This window comes from Centroberyx affinis, unplaced genomic scaffold (genome assembly GCF_046629955.1).
Source record: "Centroberyx affinis isolate AG114_WGS23_722 - 3 ecotype Tasmania unplaced genomic scaffold, CSIRO-AGI_Caff_v1 ptg005443l_1, whole genome shotgun sequence".
NCBI lineage: Eukaryota > Metazoa > Chordata > Actinopteri > Beryciformes > Berycidae > Centroberyx > Centroberyx affinis.
Genome location: NW_027282723.1, coordinates 5,001 through 20,000, shown reverse-complemented (window position 1 = coordinate 20,000; position 15,000 = coordinate 5,001). Strand labels below are relative to the sequence as shown.

The 15,000-nt window shown below is 47.9% G+C and overlaps 2 protein-coding genes across 2 annotated transcripts in view; one reads left to right on the top strand and one right to left on the bottom strand.

The window, feature by feature from the left end:
• The window catches only part of LOC139667303 (proline-rich protein 36-like), a 20,011-nt gene extending 11,209 nt beyond the window's left edge, over positions 1 to 8,802 (top strand). Inside the window, exons 15-21 of the mRNA XM_071546750.1 lie at positions 1,393 to 1,467; positions 2,121 to 2,922; positions 3,141 to 4,328; positions 4,686 to 4,726; positions 5,306 to 6,008; positions 6,496 to 6,575; positions 6,885 to 8,802. Coding sequence (XP_071402851.1) covers positions 1,393 to 1,467; positions 2,121 to 2,922; positions 3,141 to 4,328; positions 4,686 to 4,726; positions 5,306 to 6,008; positions 6,496 to 6,575; positions 6,885 to 7,388 — 3,393 coding nt within the window. The 3' untranslated portion in view covers positions 7,389 to 8,802. The remainder of the gene's footprint in view (positions 1 to 1,392; positions 1,468 to 2,120; positions 2,923 to 3,140; positions 4,329 to 4,685; positions 4,727 to 5,305; positions 6,009 to 6,495; positions 6,576 to 6,884) is intronic.
• A 3,163-nt stretch (positions 8,803 to 11,965) lies between these two features.
• The window catches only part of LOC139667313 (ATP-binding cassette sub-family E member 1-like), a 6,319-nt gene continuing 3,284 nt past the window's right edge, over positions 11,966 to 15,000 (bottom strand). The window contains exons 4-6 of the mRNA XM_071546765.1: positions 14,706 to 14,828; positions 14,422 to 14,533; positions 11,966 to 12,468 (exon numbers count right to left, since the gene is read on the bottom strand). Of these exons, the coding sequence (XP_071402866.1) occupies positions 12,421 to 12,468; positions 14,422 to 14,533; positions 14,706 to 14,828 (283 nt within the window). The 3' untranslated portion in view covers positions 11,966 to 12,420. The remainder of the gene's footprint in view (positions 12,469 to 14,421; positions 14,534 to 14,705; positions 14,829 to 15,000) is intronic.

Here is a 15,000-nt window from a genome sequence, read left to right as displayed (position 1 = left end):
CTGTGCTTGATTATTTCAAGGGTTTCAACCCCAAATGTAACGCATCCATAATAATAATAATAATAAGTAATAATAAACTTTATTTATAGACACAAGTTACAAAGTGCTTTACAAGATTAAAACAAATTACAATAAAAATGAAATGAGAGTGAAAGAGAAACCACACCATTTAAAAGAGCACAGTAACAGAGGGTTAACGAAGTAAAACCATTAAAATTAAAATAAAAGAATCAACACAATTTAAAAGAGCACAGCACACAGAGGATTTACAAAGGAAAGGCTAAAAATCTAAAGCAATATTATAAACAAGTATGTAATCAAGAGAGATTTAAAAGATAACACAACAAAGAAACAGCCACAGGATTAAGGAAAGGCTTTTTTAGACAAGTGTGTTTTTAAAAGCGATTTAAAAGATGATACAGAATCAGCTCGTCGGATAGCCTCAGGTAGGGCGTTCCAGAGTCTTGGAGCTCGGATAGCGAAAACCCGATCGCCTTTAGTCACTAGTCGTGACCTTGGGACATCCAGGAGGGCCCCACCTGAGGACCTCGGGCTGCGCACAGGCTCATAAGGAGACAGAAATCCATCCATCCATCCATTCATCCATCCATTTTCTAGCTGCAGGTCATCTCTCCATTTCTTACCAAGTGCCTGAATCTCCTCAACTGACTCCACTTAATGTGTAGGAGCAGCAGTTCGACTCAGAGGTTCCGAAGAGTGAGGTCAGCTGCCCCACGGAGGAGCCTCACTTTGGCTTGTATTTGTGACCTCATTCTTTCGGTCTCTACCCAAAGCTTGTGACCATAGGAGAAGGTTGGAACAGACTGACTGAGAATGTCCAAGAAAATGGATACCAGATACACTAGACTTAAACTGAAGAGTTGAGGACATTACGGATGAGTGGCAAAATGTATCTTAGTACCTGGATGGACTGAAATGAATCTAGTAAATGGTAAATCGAGAGCTTTCCTTTGTGTCTGAGCTCTCTCTTCAGCACGGCCCGATACACTGAACCAGCGGTCAATCTCATCATCCCTTTTTCCGTCACTGGTGAATAAAACCCCGAGATACCTGAACCCTCCATTGGGGCAGCTGCTCTCCCCCTCACCTGAATGGGACAAGCCACCTTTTTCCAAGAGAGAACCATGGCCTTAAGCTTGGATCCTAAACCGTTCCATCGGACAAAAGTACGACATCATCCGCAAACAGCAAGAGATGCCATTCTAGTGCGAGCTGGACTCTCTCCAGACTTCGGCTGTGCCTTGATATCCTGTCCGTGAATATCACAAACAGGAGAGGGGACAGCGGGCATCCTTGCCAGAGTCCAACGCCAACTTTGTATGTATAGATCATGTATGAATAAATGGAGTAAATATATTTTTCTCCCCACAGACCCAGCCTTCAATCCAGAGTGAAGGAGGGCGGAAGGGAGGGGAGAAGAGAAGATCTCAGAGAAACACAAACACTGTACGTTCAAACACTCAGCTTTCTTTATACCAAAGGAGTGAAAGTCATAGTATCAGACCACAGTTATTGTGGTGATTAGTTTTTATTTTAAAAATGGAAAGAGGGAGAATTATGAAATGAATTGTTGAAAAATTACCCATGGACTTTGCAGTTGCATCAGAAATCTCCTAGTAAGCATGTCTGACACCATCTTGGAGTCTATTAGAGAATTTGCTGTTTGCTAATAATGGCTATCTTGTCTAGTAAACTGTCCTAGTCTCTACTCCAGCAAACACACTGGTGTTAATGTGAACATGCTAACGCTAGCTGCTACTAGCTACGTTAGCTAGTGTGCTAATCAGATGTGTTAACAACAAGACAGTGATGGTTAGCTGACCAGATGCTATGGTTAGCTAGCTAACAAGCTGACATTATCTAAACACTAAATCAATCAGATGGATCAGTGATGAAATGATCGGTTCAGTCAGAAACAGAATCGTCTGTTTAATTCTGTTGAGACGTACCAAGAAGTCCTAAGTCCTTGAGAAGTCCTAAGATTTGAATTGCGATCAGCAGGCATTATTGCTAAGATTCGAGGACCTCCAACATGGCCGCCAGAAGGCACTTTACGTCACGTGGCGGCAACAGTGACGTTTTCTTCTTTGCTTTCGTAGAAGAGTCCAGTGGAAGACCTCAGAGCTGCGTCTCTCCCTGCCGGCGAGAGACCCAAGTCCTCCAGCCCGCCACTGACAACCACTACTGCTGCTACTGCGCCTACTACTATGAGCACCGCCGCCGCTGCTGCTACACTTCCCAGCCCCACCCTTCGTGCCCCGCCCGCCGCCGCCGCCGATCCCACCCCAAAACCCTCTGCCGCCCTCCCCACAAATTCTGACGCGAATCTAACTCGGCCGGGCAAACTCAAGGCTCCGACACCGAACCTGAACACTGCGGCTTCTACCTCGGCTTCAGGCCTGCCGGTCAAAGCTCCCCCTGCTCTGTCGGCCACTTCTGCCCCCGCCGTTGCTCCGCCCACCTGCGCCGCCCCGAGCGCCAAAACAAGCGCTCAGTCCTACGCGTCTGTAACCGGCAGCGTCCCACCCCAGTCTGTCCCCTCCTCCGCCTCTCTCATCTCCCTCGTCACCCCTGCCCTCCCCCCGGCCTCCTTGTCCTCCTCGACTCCTCCTCCTCCCGCCCTCCCTCCCTCTCCTAAACCCGCCATGCCTCCTCCTTCTCCTTCTTCTCTTCCTCCTAATCCGTCTGTCTCCCCTCCTCCCCCGTCCTCTTCGGTTTCGCCTCCCACCTTCATCGCCCCCATCGCTCCCTCCCCGGTCGCGGCGCAGGGCTTCCTCTCCCACCCCTCCCTTCCTCGCCCCGCCAGTCCTTCCTGCTCAACCCAGATCTCCTCCTCTCCCTCTCTCCTCCATCATGCTCCTCCAGTCCGTGAGGCGCCGCCAGCTCCAGTGTACCCCCCAGGTAAGAAATCAGTTTACTTGATATTTCTACTACTGAGTAAAGACTTTTCCAATCACATCGCAGTTCGTTTTCTGAAAGTTTTTGAAATTTTGGGGACTGACAGAGTGACCTACACTAGCTGCTGGTCTAAACTGACTGATAGTAAAAACGTTAGTCCTGGTCTGACTTGGTACTCTCGTCTCTACCTCAGTCTTACACTCTTCTGTTTTTTTCTGCAGATGTTTTGCAGAATACCGGAGGCACCCCGACTGCTTCTGCATCTCATACCCACCAGGTCCAGACCTTTCTCCCCCAGGCCCAGGCCTTTCTCCCCCAGGCCCACACCTCTTTGCCCCAGGCTGCTCTGTCCCATATCCAGGTCCAGGCTTCTTTGCCCCAGGTCTCTCTTCCCCAGACCCAGACTTCTTTGTCCCAGGCCGCTCTGCCTCAGGACTCTTTCCCCCAGACCCAGTCCTCTTTGCCCCAGGCCTCTTTTCCCCAAGCACAGGCCTCTTTGCCCCAAGCACAGGCCTCTTTGCCCCAAGCCCAGGCCTCTCTCTCCCAGACCCAGACTTCTTTGCCCCAGGTCTCTGTGCCTCATACCCAGACCCAGACCTCTTTGCCCCAGGCTGCTCTACCCTACATCCAGGGCCAGGCTTCTTTGTCCCAGGTCTGTCTTCACCAGACCCAGACTTCTTTGTCCCAGGCCACTCTGCCCCAGACCTCTTTCCCCCAGACCCAGATCTCATTCCCCCAGACCCAGACCTCATTCCCCCAGACCTTTCACCCCCAGACCCAGGCCTCTTTGCCCCAGATCCAGGCCTCCCACCTCCAGCCCCAGTACCAGTACCCATCCCAGGCCCAGCCCCACCCTGAGGCAGCCCAGGCCCAATCCTCTCACCCTGCTCCAGGAGCCTCCTACCCCCACGCCTCCCAGGCGTCTCTTCCCCCCTCTGCCACTGCCCTCGTCCAGCCCCAGCCTCCAGTCACCCAGCCCCATCTCCATCCCCAAGGCCACCCTGCCCAACCTCCCCACCCCTCCCAGCTCCCACACCCCTCCCTCTCTCTCTCCCCCTCCCAGTCCCACCCCTCTCTCCAAACCCAGGCCTCCAGCACCCAGTCTCAAACGGAGGTCCAGCCCGCTCCATCTCAGAACCCCCAGCATCAGCCCGACTCCCCGGCCCATCCTCCCTCTCAACAGTCCCATCCTCCTCACCCCTCTTATCACCCCCACTTCCAACCCTCACCTCCTCCACCCCACCACCAGCTCGTCCCGTCCCAGTCTGTCCCAGGAGCCGTTCCACTGCAGCAGTTGTCCCAGCTCTACCAGGACCTCCTCTACCCAGGCTTCCCCCAGGAAGAGAAAGGAGGCCCAGCCCCCACCCCGCCCTACTCTTACAGCCAGGCAGGAGACGACCTGCCCCGCGGTGAGTTGGGCAGAAGAAGATGTTTTTGTCTAGCTCTGTGGTTCCCAATTCTGGCCCTCAGGACCCCAAATACTACTGGGTTTCATTCTAGCTGTCTGATTGGGACAGATTTAGACCTGGGACACCAGGTGAATCCGATTAACTAGCTGGTGGGATAGAAAATCAGCAGTACTCGGGGTCCTGAGGGCCGGAGTTGGGAACCACTGCTTCAGAGTGTTTTCAAACCTATTGTGCGTTGGCTTTGTTCCAAGTCAGGGGACAAGTTACATTGTTGCATTTACGCTTAGTTTGGTTACGTTTAACACGGCACAATGAGGTTAAATTCAAACAAAATTACATTTGTCTCTTTCTCCACAGATGTAAATGTTCTGAGGTTTTTCTTCAACCTGGGAGTCAAGGTAAGAGAAATCTACAGGGTCCAGCCTGTAAGAGTTTGGTCAGCCAAGGACTTTATGACTGTCCATTATTTGACAGTCAGACATTTTTTCTGACTAGCTGTCTAGTTAACGGTAGAGATTTCAGCCTGGAACCAAACTGTTACCGTCTCAAGCAGCTAACATCACATTATTGATTAGCTTATTGGTTGTATCCTCTCCAGTAGTAATCTCATCATGAAGTTAAGGACAAAAACGCTTGTTAACGAACATTTTATTCAGTCATTCAGTCAACAATGACTATGGCGATAGTAGAAATAATTTTGTTTCATTCTAACTTTGACAGAAATATAATGAAACAAAAGTTACTGCAGGAGAGAATTATATCATATATCACCGTTAGATATCTCTGTTTTTCTAACCTTGGTCTTAAATATTTAGACATTTGTACAGAGCCGTTTCTCGGTGATGGTTGCTGGGAGTTTTCTGTATGAGTCACCATGCTTCACTGTACAGCAGCAGTTCATATAAAGTGGAATAAAACAGATGAAGAACCCAGAGATTGACCGCTGCTCCTCCTCTCTCCTGTCCTGTCCTGTCCAGGCGTTCACCAACCCCATATTCTCCCCCTGCATCTACCTCCTCCCGCTCCGGCACGCCTACGCCGCACACGCCAAGCTCCCCTCCCGCACCCCCTCCCCGCCCTCCCCCGCCTCCCCCTCTCCTTCCCCCTACCCCCACTTTGTTGGCGCCAGCCTCCCCGGGTGCGTGCCGCCCCAGCACCCTCCTCCCGGTCCGGCGCCGGCCGCTCCCCAGTACGACCGCCCCGCCCCCCCGCAGGCCTCTGCCCCCGAAAACCCCCCCCATCCCGGTGAACCCCCCTTTAACCTGTCCGGCTACCCCATCGCCCAGCCCCCGCCCCACAGGATGTCCTGCCCGTCGCTGCCGTGGCAACAGCACCAGGTGCCCCCGCCCAGGAACCCGGGCCACCCGGTGCAGTACCCCACCCCGCCGCCCTACTCCCCGCCCCAGCCCTCGTCTCAGGGTTACGCCCCGGGTCAAGCCCCGGGACACCCGTCGTACCCCGCCGACCCGCCCCAGTACCCCTCCGCCTCGCTGGGACACCCGTCTTCCACCTGCGCCGCGGAGCTCCAGGGCAGCCGGGGGGCGACGGCGCAGTTTCAGCCCGCCAACGGGGAGCCGGCCCCTGGCCCGGGCCCCGGCCGAGGCCCCGGTCCTCTGGAGGGCTCCACCGCCACTAACGGCAGCGGTGCTACGCCCGCGGTTCCTGCTGTGTCCATTCATGGTATGTTGGGGGTTTTCAGAGACGACATTTGGCTGTTTATCTGTCAAATAATGCATATAAAATAACAAAGATAAATCACAAATTGGACTCACCAAAGTTAGATCTCTTCCTCTCTTGTCCCGTTGGTTTCCTTTGGTATAAAGCAGCACAGACAGGAGTTCTAGGTATTGAAGTCCTTAAATTTCCATATGGGGCCGCCAACATGCAAAACTGCCCAGTGCAGCTTTAATGATCCCACTGGGGAAATTGCTTTGTTGCAGCAGCAAAAAGTAATAGGATACAGTAGAAGAAAAATAGAATGAGAATACAGCAAATTATTAAACCCGATTATTACAACACAAGAATGTATTAATTCGAAATACACGAATGGAAAGAATGAAAATGCATGGATTACAATGTGTTGCACTGCCTGGTTTGCATGTATTAAATGTATCTGTCTCTGTCAGTCATTTTCAGTAGTGTGATGGTCTTGCTTTTGTCCCATCAGCGCTGACCCAGAAGGAGCAGGGAGAGAGCCTGACCAGACCGGTGCTGCTGGTGGACCCTCCGCTCAACAATACACCCATAGTAAGGACCACACACACACACACACACACACACACACACACACACACACACACACACACACACACACACACACACACACACACACACACACACACACGCATAAATCATGTATTCATCTCCACAGCTATACAAAAACCACAGAGACACAAATAATAGTTTACATAAAAGAAATGTAATAAATGTAACATAATTGGTTTTATTTATCCTGGTGTTATTTATCCACTTTGTAACACCTTGATAAGTGCTCTATGAATAAAGCATAGTAGTAGTAGTAGTAGTATTTTAACCCCCTGTTCCTCTCTCTCTCAGGTCAAATGGGTCCCAGAGTCCAAATTTAAGGATGTCTCTGTCACCATGGCGACCGTGCTTCCGCCCGGCGACGGCCCCATCCCGCCGGCCGTATACGACGTCATCTCACAGGCGAGCGGCAACAACCACCTGTCCCAGACCTACCGGGGCCGCCACAATCCGGCCAACCCCATCAAAGCGTTCGTTCCTCTGGGGGGGGCGGCGCCCGGCCCGGGGGGGGTCAGGCCGCGCGTCGCCATGGGGCCGCCCCTGTCGGTCGGCTGCAGCACGGTGGACAGCTGGGAGGAGTCTGAGCGGCTCGAACCGGCGAGCTCCAACCAGAGAGGAGCGAGGAAGTACTACCGAGGAGGAGGAGGAGGAAGAGGAAGAGGAAGAGGGAGGGGGAGGGGGGGCGGGGGCGAGAGCTACGACAGGGCGGGGGTGTACAGGAGCAGGCGAGGTGGAGAAGTGACGGGGTTTAGTCACTATAACCCCACGCACCAAGGGAGTGGCAGGGGCCACTAGCCCCCGGCCAATGAGAGGAGAGGGACACAGGAAGGTGATTTTTGTTTTCCCAGGTCGTTTGGACACACGGGGCTTCCATAGATTCCTAATCAGACACTTCCTGCTTCCTGTCGACCCTTCTCTCCCTCCCATCACTTCCTTCCTTTTTCGTGTCACCCCATTAGCACCTGCAGATCCGACCGGCGGATCGGATCGAGGAAACACAAAGGCGTCGTCCGGATTGGCCGGTTTTGTCTCTTCCCCCCCCAGCATGCACCGCAGCAAGTCAAATCAATTCCGCTTAGAAAATGGATACTTCCGATCGAACAAAATCGACTCTTCTCGTCCCCGGTCCGGACCAGAGCCGCCGGTAGTTCGGAGTATCGGGTTCATATCTGCAGCCGCCATTGTTGTCTCGCCTTTCCCTGCCGCTAACGCCGAGCTCCGTTCCGAAGTCGGAAGTCCAAAATTCCCAGCCGCTAGCTCGTAACTCTTCGGAAAAACCACGAGAGAACTCAAAACCTCCTGTTCCCCCGGCAACAGCTAGTGTTACGACAAGGATGTTAAGCCGCGTTCACTAGCTAGTTAGCATGGAACGTTAGCAACTGTCAAATTCATAACCTTTTACCACACGGGTGTTTTGACGACTTAAGGTCATGTGGTGCTGTAAATGGAACTTCAGAGTATTTTGAGGATTATAAACATGTGAACAGTAAAGCTGAGTAGAGCTGAGTCGCGTTTTTTTTTCCTCGCAGAAAGCCGAAATTTTCCGACTTTTCGTCATCTCCGGAACGCAGCATAAACCTGGCTATGGCTTCAGAGCGATAGCCAGGTTTTCAGTAGTCTGAACAGGAGCCAGCACTTCCTGTTAGCATCTGTTAGCGCTGCTAGCTTAAAAAAAAGCTCTGGCATAAAGTCTGTATTACTGTAATCGATAAAAAAAATCAGCTGGCATGAAATCAGCACTTACTCAACAACGGCTTTAAGATTTGCATGACAGCCTATGAAAACAACATTAGCCAAACTGTGTGTGTGTGTGCGCGCGGCTCTGGTCCCGGCGCTTAGCGTGAAACCGTTAGCATTAGCTTCTTCATGGTTGGTTGTGTTTGCGTCCATCCTGGTGCGGGGTGGTTTTATTTACCTGTTTGGTTTATGATTTTTTTTTTTCTCGTTTCTCTTCCGTTTTCTTTCTCTCTTCTCACTTTGAACCAAAACGGAAAACTCTTATCGTCTCTCTCTCTCTCTCTCTCTCTCTCTCTCTCTCTCTCTCTCTCTCTCTCTCTCTCTCTCTCTTCCGATTGAGTGCCTTACTTATGTTGTTTTCTTTATTTGTTTCTCTATGCTCTCAGTTCAGAAAGCAGTGCTGTACAGAACAAAGGCTGTTTACTTTTCTGTTGGATTTTTCTATGAGGTTGAATAAATAAAATGTAGTCCATGTGGAGCTGTCTGTCTGTCTGTCTGTCGGCCTTTTGATGAAGCAAAGTCTCCAGCTTGAGGAGGTTAAATCACAGATAAAGACGGTTAATGAACATTTGCTACAAAAAAAGCACTTTACTCACTGGATAAATATTCTGTCTCTGCCTTTACTTTCCCCATAACAGTGTTTTACCTTTTAGAAAGACTTTCCAGCTGTATCCTGCTTCCAATTAAAGGGGAACACCAGCAATTAAAAAAATGTAACATCATTCAGACGCTAATAGAGACACTGTTGTCTGTTCAGGATGAGCACAACAAAACCACTAGGTGGCAGCAGCGTCGCTGTACAAACCCACAGCCTCTCAATGGGAGAATGTAGGGCTGGGCGATATGGTTGAAATCAATATCATGATAATCATAAGGATTTTTCTCGATATCAATATACATCACGATATGGTTCATGTATGCAAAATCACGTTAAATAATCAAATGAATGTTCATCTCATTGAACCGAATGGTGATGTTAGGTGTGGTGTCAAACAAAACTGAAATTTTCAAATAATATTCCTACCATACCTCATTTTATCAGTTTCTAAGTAAAATTTGCTTGTCATCATCAATTTAGACAGCAGAAATGTGTGTCATGATATCAAAATATCTTCATATCATCACGATATGATTCCACTGAAAAACGATAAACGATAATATTGAATTATGGCCCAGCCCTAGGAGAATGAATGGAGTAGAATAGAAACAAAATTTGTTATTTCCTTAAATGTTCTGCCACAATCTGAATCTTTTGGTTCTTTAGGATTATTTATTTCTAAGATCAACATTACTGCTCTACTGGACAGTCGACAGTACAGATCCCAGGTTGGATTCCAACTGAGCCACTAGGTTTCCCCACAATCTCAGTCTCTTTCATGCGAACAATAAATGCTTCTAACACAGGAAAACAAGGCCACACCTTCCTTTAGTTATTTCATTTTCCAGTATCCTCAGTCTCTGCGAGTGCTGTCAAAGGAAACGGATCTGAACACAAAGTCTGGGAGACGCACTGTCCGATCCTGAGTGCCAATTCTGTTTTGAGAGCCGGGATCCAGAAGAGAGAAGTCCAGTCCGAGAACAAGACTGCAAGTTGAACTACCTGTAAGCTCACTGTGATGAGCAAATACACAGAGTATGCTAGGTTTAAGACACCCGACCTCATTTCTTAACAGCAGAGCCAACAGCCAGGGGAAAGACCAGAAAGCGTTCGGTTTATGAACTTCTGGGCACAGTTCCAAGTTTTGGGCTCAAATCTGGTTTTCAGGACATCCAGAGGAAAGACTGAAAAGCTCTGAGAAAACAAGAAAAGATGCAGTTTGACCCAGCGGCTGAAAGCGCTGGACAGCAGTTTGCAGGGTTCTGGGTTCAAGGGTTCGGCCCACTTTCCTCTCTTGGGTGGGCAAGTAAAGTTTGAAAGCCAACATCCCAAGCAAAGACTGAGATAAAATGTCCTGAAGCAGTTTGACCCAGTGGCTCAAAAGTGCTAGACAAGCTGCTTGAAACTTTTGAGGTTCTGGGTTCTAAGGTTTAGACCCAGCTTGCACTCTTGGGTTGGCAGGAACTTTTGAAAGCCAAAATCCCAAGCAAAGACTGAAAAACTCTGAGAAGAAACCTTGGAAGCAGTTTGACCCAGTGGCTTATAGAGTTGGACGGCTACCTGAAGATTTTAAGGTTGTGAGTTCGAACCTGAGCAGGTCAGTGAATTTTGAATGTGAACAAAGACTGAAAAGCTCTGAGAAAACAAGCAAAGATGCAGGTTGACCCAGCGGCTCAAAGTGCTGGACAGCAGTTTACGCTCTTTGAAGGGTTCTGGGTTCAAGGGTTCGGCCCACTTTCCTCTCTTGGGTCGCGAGTAAAGTTTAAAGACTGAAAACGTTCTGAAGTAGTTTGACCCAGTGGCTCAAAGTGCTAGACAGCTGCTGGAAACTTTTGAGGTTGAAGGTTTAGGCCCAGCTTGCACTCTTGGGTTGGCAGGAACTTTTGAAAAGCAAACATCCCAAGCAAAGACTGAAAACCTCTGAGAAGAAACCCAGTGGCTTATGGAGTTGGACGGCTACCTGAAGATTTTAAGGTTGTGGGTTCGAGCCTGAGCAGGTCGGTGAGTTTTGAAAGCGGACACCCAGAGGAAAGACTGAAAAGCTCTCAGAGAATAACCAAAGAAGTGAAAGGACTCGGTGGCTCGATGGGAAGAGCGGCTGCATTGAAGAGTTGGAGTTGTAGTCAGGGTTCGAGCCCTGTCTCTTCTCTACGGTTTTGAAGTGAACACCAGGAGTCAAGAGCTGAGAGTGTGAAGGACACCCGGTGGTGTAACGGCGCCGTCAACACAGACCCGGGATCTGTCTGAGAACACGGGTCCCTCAACTGCGGGATAAACACAGAACCACCTCCTACCTATAGGTGTAAGAATTACTTGTACTCAGGGCCAGTATGGAGTCTAGTTTTGTTGATTTGATTTCCACATAGGGTCTTACATTTAGCGTTTGTCTCTCCACATGTAGTCAGTTACATTTAGTATCTCTCTCTGTATTGTACCTGTCTAACTGCCTGTAGGATCAGTATGAACCTGCTGTGTATTTCTTTGCAGTGGCCTGTAGGAGGCAGTGTGTGTGTTCACCAGTCATTAAAGACACTGCAGACTGGTTTTAGGAACGTTTCTCTCCATCAGGAATCGAACCGACACTCAGACTGTCAGGTAGAGACCGAGAGAGAGAGACCAGCTGCTGATCCTGCTGAGCTGTTTCTCAGTTCAGGTTCATCACCTTATTTCTACCAGTCTTCACACTGCTGACAACGTGGAAACACCTCAGAGTGAGAGAGCTGGGATTCAAACCTGTTGTACTCTATCGAAGGTGACATCATCACCCGGCACCACAGATCAGCCAATAGCAGATGGCCATTTCAGTAGCATGCTTTTTACCTTCAGATGTCAGGCTTTACACAGATTTGGGTTTGAGGTTTCGTTACTCTTTAAGCTGTCCAACGCAGACTGAATGTAATGCTGAGGGTATTTCAGCAGTGTGTTAGTGTTGCAGAGTGTTGTGTAACGCTGCAGAACAGTGTATTCAGTGTTCCTGAACACAACCCAGGGCATTATTACCGTAGAATGACATCAAACAGAACAGACAATACGTCTCTTGTATCAGGTAGTATCAGCTGTCTTTATTGTAAATACATGGGTGTTTAAGAATGCTGTTTTCTAACGTTCCACAACATCGCTGGCTTGTGAATGCAGCCCAGTATGTACAGGCTGGGTGACACAGAATGTAATGCACTGTTTGTTTTTTTTTAACATTTCCACACGCTGCTGGCTGTTGATTGCAGCCCAGTATGTATAATAGGCTGAATGTTACAGAATGTTGCGCAGCTTTTTTTTTTTTGTTTGTTTCTTTTTTAACACTTCCACACGCTGCTGGCTGTTGAACGCAGCCCCAGGCCAGCCGCTCAATTGGTTGCATTTATGATATATATGTCAAGACTGACTGTTACACAATGCTACGCTCTGATGTTCAGCGCTCCAGAACGTTCCCGGGCGTTGAACGCAGCCCCAGGGCGTAGCAGGAAGTTCTAGTCGGTCAGACAGGAAGTCCGCCTAGTCGTCCAGGAAGAAGTAGTTGCCGCTCTTCTTCTGTTCTGTGTCCTGGAAGAGAGAGAGAGAGAGAGAGAGAGATACTGAGTCACAATACTCTGGGTCACGATACAATATGATATCTTTATCATGAATCACGATACAATATGATATCAATTTTGAGTCAGGATACGATATCGATTCTAGGAGTCACGATACAATACGATATCGATTTGAGTCACGCTACAATACGATATCGATTTGAGTCACGCTACAATACGATATCGATTCTACGAGTCACGATGCAATACGATATCGATTCTACGAGTCACGATGCAATACGATATCGATTCTACGAGTCACAAAGCACTACGATGTCGGTTCTACGAGTCACGATGCAATACGATGTCGATTCTACGAGTCACGATACAATATCGATTCTACGAGTCAAGATACAATACGATATCAATTTGAGTCACGATACAATACGATATCGATTTGAGTCACGATACAATACGATATCGATTCTACGAGTCACGATACAATATGGTATCAATTTGAGTCACGATACAATACGATATCGATTTGAGTCACGATACAATACAATATCGATTCTAGGAGTCACGATACAATACAATATCGATTCTAGGAGTCACGATACAATACAATATCGATTTGAGTCACGATACAATACGATATCGATTCTAGGAGTCACGATACAATACAATATCGATTCTAGGAGTCACGATACAATACGATATCGATTCTAGGAGTCACGATACAATACAATATCGATTCTAGGAGTCACGATACAATACAATATCGATTCTAGGAGTCACGATACAATACGATATCGATTTGAGTCACGATACAATACGATATCGATTCTACGAGTCACGATACAATACGGTATCGATTTGAGTCACAATACAATACGATATCGATTTGAGTCACGATACAATACGATATCGATTTGAGTCACGATACAATACGATATCGATTTGAATCACCATACAATACGATATCGATTTGAGTCACGATGCAATACCAGATCGATTCTATGAGTCACGTTACAATACGATATCGATTTGAGTCACGATACAATACAATATCGATTTAAGTCACGATACAATACGATATTGATTCTGCGAGTCACGATACAATACGATATCGATTCTACTAGTCACGATACAATACGATATCAATTCTACTAGTCACGATACAATACGGCATCGATTTGAGTCACGATACAATACGATATCGATTTGAGTCACGATACAATACAATATCGATTCTAGGAGTCACGATACAATACAATATCGATTCTAGGAGTCACGATACAATACGATATCGATTTGAGTCACGATACAATACGATATCGATTCTACGAGTCACGATACAATACGGTATCGATTTGAGTCACGATACAATACGATATCGATTTGAGTCACGATACAATACGATATCGATTTGAATCACCATACAATACGATATCGATTTGAGTCACGATGCAATACCAGATCGATTCTATGAGTCACGTTACAATACGATATCGATTTGAGTCACGATACAATACAATATCGATTTAAGTCACGATACAATACGATATTGATTCTGCGAGTCACGATACAATACGATATCGATTCTACTAGTCACGATACAATACGATATCAATTCTACTAGTCACGATACAATACGGCATCGATTTGAGTCACGATACAATACGATATCGATTCTACGAGTCACGATACAATACGGTATCGATTTGAGTCACAATACAATATCGATTTGAATCACGATACAATACGATATCGATTCTACTAGTCATGATACAATACGATATCGATTCTACTAGTCATGATACAATACGATATCGATTCCATGAGTCACGATACAATACGGTATTACTATGGTCGACAGTATACGATATTGATACTATTGTTCAAAATATATCGATGCTACGGGTAAATAACACTGAGCTGAAATACATGCGCTCTGCTATACTAGAGGTGTGTGTGTGTGTACCTTGATGGAGTTGAGTTTGTTGATGCGTGGTCTGAAGTTGTTCGGGTCCCGTCTGAACGTGATTTCCAGCAGAGAGAGAAACCTGTTCATCCCTGCTAACAGACTCTGAGGACTGAGAGAGAGAGAGAGAGGGAGAGAGAGGGAGATAGAGAGGGAGGGGGGGGGGGAGACAGGTGGAGAGAGAGAGAGAGGGAGAGAGAGAGAATAAAGTAAAAAGTGTTGCCAAAGGGAGCGCTGTACTCAAATTGTGTGTGTGTGTGTGTGTGTGTGTGTGTGTTAGTTACGTGTTAGCGGCGGTCATCTTGGAGGGCGTCCCGTCGAACACGATGACTCTGTCGGCCAGGTAGGTCGCCATGATGAAGTCGTGTTCCACCACAAACGCTGTCTTCTTAGCATGGAGGATGTACCTGCACACACACACACACACACACACACACACACACAGAGTCACACACTGATCTACATGTCAAGCAGCTGGAAGACAGGAGGTGAGGAAAAAGAGAGGAAGTGAGGGAAGTACGGAGGGAGGAAGGAAGGAACAGCAGGAGAAAGGAAAGCAGAAAGGAGGAAGAAGTGAGG